General features: G+C 33.9%; 2 protein-coding genes across 2 annotated transcripts; both read right to left on the bottom strand.

Moving 5' to 3' along the window:
• Nucleotides 1-1,309: 1,309 nt before the first annotated feature.
• On the bottom strand, nucleotides 1,310-1,990 carry LOTGIDRAFT_56872 (hypothetical protein; the record flags this gene model as incomplete). Its single annotated transcript, XM_009063285.1, has 1 exon — nucleotides 1,310-1,990. A coding segment is annotated over one exon (681 nt), but the record flags the coding sequence as incomplete, so codon positions are not given.
• A 117-nt stretch (nucleotides 1,991-2,107) lies between these two features.
• On the bottom strand, nucleotides 2,108-2,410 carry LOTGIDRAFT_77582 (hypothetical protein; the record flags this gene model as incomplete). Its single annotated transcript, XM_009063290.1, has 1 exon — nucleotides 2,108-2,410. A coding segment is annotated over one exon (303 nt), but the record flags the coding sequence as incomplete, so codon positions are not given.
• Nucleotides 2,411-8,089: the final 5,679 nt, after the last annotated feature.

Genomic DNA, 8,089 nt, shown 5'->3' with positions numbered 1-8,089 from the left:
TCACGTTTAATGAGTTGAATAGCTGCTGATTCAAAATATACTTTGTATAAAGATTCAAAAATGATAAAGGTAAAAAATGTGCATAAATTTTGAAACTTCACACATTCATAGAAATGGAAATTTTACTTAATAGCAAAATCATAATTTTGGTTCTTTTTTTCTTCTCCTTGAGAAAAGTTATAGATGATTTTATTGTCGAAACAGAAATAGAATCGCAAGTAATAAATTACCGGCCCATGACTCTAGAGTGCATTATCAGACTTATATCACAAGTTTAAAACCCCAAGTTATAAGATGAGCTTAATTTGACAACATTTTGAAGGAATCAGAAATAATATTCACAGTTTTCTCAATTTCAGACTAGACAGTATTGAAGATATCAAATTTTCATACTGATGAAAAGTAAATAATAAGAAGTTGAAGTGAAAATAACATCCACAGATTTTGAAATGAAAGTCAAAATTTTCATCTCTGAAAGAATTCCCTGAGTATATTTAAGTTTGTCTATCAGACGTCCCATAATGCTTTTAACATGTCATCATCTATTGAAATTTGTCTTCAAATGGAGAAAATCTAACAAATTTCATCCAATCAGACATTTTGAAATGACTTAGTACTTTTTAAATCTAACTTAACTAAATATAAGAAAAAACTTTCTAGTTGACAGGCAAAGACAAGCAATAAAAGAAGTTAAAATGATGTAGCTGAATTGAATCTTTTCTATCTTACTGACACATTGTTCATTAAGTGGTCAAGAAAGAGAAATTGGCTGTTACTTTTTACATAAAATGTTAAGGTAAAAGATAGCTCAAAAAAGTGATAAAGCAACCCTATTTTATAGGATACTATTTTAAAGGGATTGTAAAGAGGTTTTCTAAACTTTTTATGTGTATTGGGGACACTGATAGCATCAATTTGCACCATTCCAATTTTCATTCCGACTTATGCGTTTTATGACGTCACTAGGGTACTTTATAGTTATTAATAGTAGCTTCCGGTAGCAATTGTCAAGTGAGCATTTGCCCAATAAGCAATTGTCTGGTGAGCATTTGCCCAATAAGCAATTGTCTGGTGAGCATTTGTCTGGTGAGCAATTGTCTGGTGAGCATTTGTCTGTTGAGCAATTGTCAGGTGAGCAATTGTCTGGTGAGCAATTGTCTGTTGAGCATTTGTCTGGGGAGCAATTGTCTGGTGAGCAATTGTCAAGTGAGCATTTGCCCAATAAGCAATTGTCTGGTGAGCATTTGCCCAATAAGCAATTGTCTGGTGAGCATTTGCCCAATAAGCAATTGTCTGGTGAGCAATTGTCTGGTGAGCATTTGCCCAATAAGCAATTGTCTGGTGAGCATTTGTCTGGTGAGCAATTGTCTGGTGAGCAATTGTCTGGGGAGCATTTGTCTGGGGAGCAATTGTCTGGTGAGCAATTGTCTGGTGAGCAATTGTCAAGTGAGCATTTGCCCAATAAGCAATTGTCTGGTGAGCATTTGCCCAATAAGCAATTGTCTGGTGAGCAATTGTCTGGGGAGCATTTGTCTGGTGAGAAATTGTCTGGTGAGCAATTGTCTGGTGAGCAATTGTCTGGTGAGCAATTGTCTGGTGAGCAATTGTCAAGTGAGCATTTGCCCAATAAGCAATTGTCTGGTGAGCATTTGCCCAATAAGCAATTGTCTGGTGAGCAATTGTCTGGGGAGCATTTGTCTGGTGAGCAATTGTCTGGTGAGCATTTGCCCAATAAGCAATTGTCTGGTGAGCATTTGTCTGATGAGCAATTGTCAGGTGAGCAATTGTCTGGTGAGCATTTGTCTGGTGAGCAATTGTCTGGTGAGCATTTGTCTGGTGAGCAATTGTCTGGTGAGCATTTGTCTGGTGAGCAATTGTCTGGTGAGCAATTGTCTGGTGAGCATTTGTCTGTTGAGCAATTGTCTGGTGAGCAATTGTCTGTTGAGCAATTGTCTGTTGAGCAATTGTCTGGTGAGCAATTGTATGGTGAGCATTTGCCCAATAAGCAATTGTCTGGTGAGCATTTGTCTGGTGAGCAATTGTCAGGTGAGCAACTGTCTGGTGAGCATTTGCCCAATAAGCAATTGTCTGGTGAGCAATTGTCTGGGGAGCATTTATCTGGTGAGCAATTGTCTGGTGAGCAATTGTCAAGTGAGCATTTGCCCAATAAGCATTTGCCCAATAAGCAATTGTCAGGGGAGCAATTGTCTTGTGAGCAATTGTCTGGTGAGCAATTGTCTGGGGAGCATTTGTCTGTTGAGCAATTGTCTGGTGAGCAATTGTCTGGGGAGCATTTGTCTGTGGAGCAATTGTCTGGGGAGCAATTGTCTGGGGAGCATTTGTCTGGGGAGCAATTGTCTGGTGAGCAATTTTCCGGTGAAAAATTGTCTGGTGAGAAATTGTCTGGTGAGCATTTGTCCTACACTCTGTTATACCAGCTGGTACTTGAAGATGATCAGCTCTAGATTGCATCTGGTATGTCAAAAAAAATGAATGGTGACTTTTTCAATGTCCCTGCAAACTTTTGTTTGCCAATTAATTTTATAACCTGACATAACCAAACAAATGAAATCAAGTTTTGTCGCTGTAAATTAACAGTACTCAGTACTACTTAGTAGCTTTTTAATAAATCATTAGATGGGGAAAGGTGCCACAGAATTGTCTAGAGGGACTCACAGGCACTTTCCCCGTAAAAGCCTTAAATATGTATAGAGAAGGAGTCCATTTTTTGCTTGTTTTCAGATAGCTTTAATATCCAAACAATCTATTAATAATATTTCTTAATGCTTTCTACTTTCTAACCTTAATCTGAGATCTAGATTCATTGAACTACTACCTTAGTTTCTTTAATGACTGATATTAAAGATTTTAAATACTGTTATAATACTGTTATTAAAGATTTATATCTGTTTATTGTGATATATCATAACAGATATTATTCTCTATAGATCTAGGACTATATCATTAGATCTATATTCATATTGTAGCTTAATCTCATGTTAATTTTATAAAACTTGTATTAGCACCCTGCTAAATGTAGATATCAGTTTGTGACATTGATCTAAAAGCCAGACATGCAATATTCTTACGCACACTGATTTTTTATGACAAATGACAGCTCTGATTTAGAGGTTCTGAAGTATATCAGCTTTTTGTAACAAATCTTCTTTGATTGTTATATTGCTGTCATATCAATCAAAGGGTTTGACTACAATAGAATGAATGAAATAGTTCCAAACAACATGGTTCACTGAAATGAAAAATTCAAATTTGCCTAATATATTCCTAGAGTTCCTGACTATATTCTGAAAGCATAGCATCAGCATAGAATTCAGAGCACTGTATTACTTTATTTTTACATATACTTCAACCTCGGACCAATTGTTGTCTCTGATTGTATAAGCCAAATATCTAACATGGTTTCTTAAAGTATCAGAGAACAAATCTTGGTACAATGGTAGTTTTCTGTGTTCAGAATGATTATAAATAATTGCATAATGATACTGACTATTACTTCATATTCATACCAATAATTGTTCTCTCTGGATGTATAAGCCTAAAATATAACATGGTTGCTTAAAGTATCAAAGAACAAATCTTAGTACTACAGTAGTTCTCTGTGTTCAGAATGATTATAAATATCTGTATAATGAAATGCTGACTATTACTTCATATTCATACCAATTGTTCTCTCTGGTTGTATAAGCCTAAAATATAACATGGTTGCTTAAAGTATCAAAGAACAAATCTTAGTACTACAGTAGTTCTCTGTGTTCAGAATGATTATAAATGTCTCTCTGTTTTAGATAATATAGTATCACTATGAAATATTGGTTTATGATACAGTTTAATGTTTAAAGTTAATAGATAACAATCACTTAGTTTAACATTCCGAGTCCCTTGAAACTGTTTAATACATAATAATTCCCCCCTACATCTCTACACAATTTCTGACAATTGTCTTAAAGGGACAGATGTAGCAATTTGGGGGGTTGATTTTAGTCTTGGATATACATTAATAGTCTTCAGAAATACTAGAAATGAGCGAAAAACGCATAATTCCTTTAAAATACCTCAAACTAGGAATTTTACTAACTATTTCTATATATGTCTTTTCTATATATCACAGAGTATTTCAAAATGAAGAGTTGTCACTTTAACATTCAAACGCAGATAATTCTGGACACACATGGATTTGAAGGCTCAAATTTGGAAGGTGAGCTGTGAAAACTATTACAGATTGGCTTAGCTAAAAAAATCCCGTTTGTTAGACTAAATTATGATTGATTAAAAAAATGGCGCAACTATCCCTTTCATGTCTTCCATTACACAATACAATTTTTTTGAAACAAAACAACAATAAATCACTAGAAAGTGCGAATTTCTTAGAACCACTTATTGTAGATTGTACAGTACCCAATACAGGAATGCTTACAGCAAATACAGATTTAAATACTATTGTTAAAACCATACTACTTTATCAATAAATGACTGGGACTATGGTTTGCCTTATCCAAACAGCTTCGTTTTTAAGGTGGTGAATTTTATTCAGAACTACCTTAAGAGTTTCAGAGTTATTAAAAAGACAAGCTTATACAGTTTTGAATAGCAAGAAAAATCTATTCTTTAAAACAACAATGGATATTGTGTAAGGAAAAGAGTTGTGTGGGTTGAATTAGTAATAATATACTGACATCAAGAGATAGAACAAAATATTCTAAATAAAGATAATGTTATATTTGCCGCCTCATACACGAATGTAAATAACTTGTAATTTTCGCCATGATATCATGTAGAATCAAATCCTCCTAAACTTCCTGGACAGTGACATTTTCATCAATCATTAAATTTAGTAGGTACCACAGAACTGGAGCTCACTGGCTTCCTTTCCTGATATAAATTGATAAGAAATCTGAGAGTGGGTGGAGGGCATAGCTAGACCAGCCTCAGTTCTGGGAGGCCATGCCCCCTACACCCCCCACACTGTCCATTGAAACACCACTCCTACTGGACATATCAACTAATGTGGTTTATTAGAAACATTATAATCTAGTGAGTGGTAATACACATACTATTAACTTTCTGTTCTAATTGATTTTTAGCAATAATTATCATAATCCTTTTAGAGTAGCCCAAGGTTGATAGAATTTAGACAATATGATATTAATACTGAAACGTGCACGACCATAATCAGTTCATAGAATATCTTAAATGAGAATTTTGATTTCTAGATTTAAAATATTGTATTTTAAAGAGACAGGTTCGCCATCCGTTTAACCAATTGTACTTAGTCTAGCTAAACTAATCAGTAATAGTGTTCACAGCCCATCATCGAAATTTCAGCCTTCAAATCCATGAGTGTCTAGAATAATCTGAGTTTGAATGTTAAAATGCTGACTCATTTCTAGAGACTCATATATATAGAAAAGACATAAAATATAGATATAGAAAGTGAAATTCTTAATTTCTGCAGGTATAATGCGACTTTTGTACATTTCTAGTAGTTCTGAAGGATAATTACATATATTCAAGACCCAAATCATCCTCCCGAAACTGGTGAATCTGTCTCTTTAAAAGCAATTCAAAACAGGAAATATTTCTCTGAAATGAGAATTTGATTTCTTCAACTGACATCATTAAATCAACAGCATTTCAACTGAACGTAAAAAAGTAAGCCGGTCTTGAAATTAAGTCAGCTAGTCTCCACTGAACTTTACTGGTCCCTCAACAATTAGTCTTGACCTACAAGTCTGATAAGACTGACATTTGTGATGTACAAGACTATTCTTGCACAAGAAAATGAAATGATCTGTAATGGTGTTTTAACATCCTACTTCTCTGCTCCGGTTTGGAATTGTAGGTTGTAATATTACAGTTGAGTTTATGTTATGAAAGCACAGGCATGTAGATGATATAGTAACCTCTAGTGAGAGAATTGTTTTTGCAGTTAGTTTGAATAATAATATAAAATATTTGAAATGAAATCCATATCTACCATGTAATGTAATCTACCACGGACTAAGATATCATTTAGATTTTTATTTCAGGTGTAGGTCATTTGTAAAGATCATTTGTAAAGATCTAGTAGGTGATCTGATTTTTTTAAGTTGATGTCAGACTTATGATGATTGGAATGGAACCTTAACGATTTTTTTTGTCTCTCTAATGTATTGTTCATCACATTTTCTGCAAGAGTTGAGTTATTGAGTACTGGGGTTATGAGACAACTTTTTAATTGCCAACTGTCGAAAGGCAAGGCTTAATTTTCAAAATTTTTTTTTTATTATATTTAAGCTTAATCTTCAAAAGGTAAATTCTAGAGTTTTCATCATAATCATTGCTAGTTATTGGGTTTTCACAATATCTTGTATCATGGGAAATTTATATATATCAATCAGACGTCTGGGATTCAATAAGTGTTTAGTGACGACACTAATCACAAAATATGATAAAGCAAATTTTGTGATTAGTGACGTCCAACACTTTTTTTGTGGAAGAACAGGACAGTGGTATTCATTTTTAATTTCCAACTGTCAAAGACATGCACGGTCTGGAGCACTCAGAATCTTTCTAGTCACACTCAAATGCCTGGGTATTTTTTGCACCGACCTGCATTTCTGAAAATGGTAATCCAAGGTCATATAACCAATACCATCTTCAATTGTTGAAATTAAACCTTGAACTCCAGAACTTCTTCGCTCTGTATGGTTCTGTATTAAGAAGGTTGTGTGGTTCAAGGTTCCAAACCATTTGGCAAGTTACAAAGTAAAAACATGTTGAAGCTAGCTTGTACTCTCAGTTGGAGACATGTTATTATCTTCTACAACCTACTTGCTTCATATTTAATTCAATCAGCAATCAACAAATTGTTCTCTTATTCATGTCATAATTGTCATCATTGTCAATATATGACAGAAATATCAATGATTTATCAATAGGATAATTCAGCAGCAATTGTCTCTGACCATTCTGAAGAGTGAACATTGAAACAAGCTCGGACAGTTCCATTCACTCTCACTGACATGACAATTCTCAGTTGACCTGCTGTCAGGGTCAATATTTCACCTCTATTGTTAGTCATTTATAAATAAAATGTCTGCTATTATCCTTGAAAGTGATGACAAACAATGGCTCAAATATATAACTAATACCAGAATTGCCGGAAATAAAATATTGGTTTTCCATTATAATTCCAGTGACTGCCTCTGAATCCAAGTAATCTTCAAAGTTTCAACTTGCTAAATCTTCTTAGACCTTCATTTTTCTGTTATATAATGAGAAGCTGAAACAGGCTATTCTTTCACTCACTTTTGAAACAGTTCCTGAATTTCTTTAGTTAGTTAGGATTCCTAAGAATTCCAGCATTGTTGAAAATTTCAATTGCGTGAGTCTCTATTGTTCTGTTACTCAGTATGAGTCTTACAAAAAAAGAGCAAAATGGTCAATAGGCCAGGCTTAATTTCCAAGATTTTTTTTATTATATTTAAGCTTAATCTTCAAAAGGTAAATTCTAGAGTTTTCATCATAATCATTGCTAGTTATTGGGTTTTCACAATATCTTGTATCATGGGAAATTTATATATATCAATCAGACGTCTGCAATACAACTAAAAATAAGTGTTTGATGACGACACTAATCGCAAAATGTGATAAAGCAAATTTTGTGATTAGTGATGTCCATCACTCTTTTTGTGGAAATACAGACATGTGACTCTGAGTGAAAATTGGAATGGTGTAAATTAATGCTATCAACGTCCCTTATACACATAACACTTACCAGAAAACCTCTTTACAATCTCTTTACATACAATAGATTACTTTTGTTCGGGGAGTTTGCTTACCTAAATTGACAAATATTAGAAAGTTAAACCTCATTTCAAACCACCTGTCTTAATGAGAAGAGATAAGCTCTGAAGAGGTAAGAAAGAATAGCTTAATTGATTATAAGGATAACAACTTAAGCTCACAAAGATCTTGTCTATCAGCTGGTCCTTGGCTAAACCTCATGAAATCGATCTTTCCTGGATTATCTGTCTGAATTTAAAGCTGGATCTAGTGGAATTAAATATTATTTAAAGAACACAAATTT

The sequence above is a fragment of the Lottia gigantea genome, assembly GCF_000327385.1.
Source record: "Lottia gigantea unplaced genomic scaffold LOTGIsca_57, whole genome shotgun sequence".
NCBI lineage: Eukaryota > Metazoa > Mollusca > Gastropoda > Lottiidae > Lottia > Lottia gigantea.
Note: the sequence above shows the minus strand (reverse complement) of the source record. Positions and strands in the feature narration are given on the sequence as shown.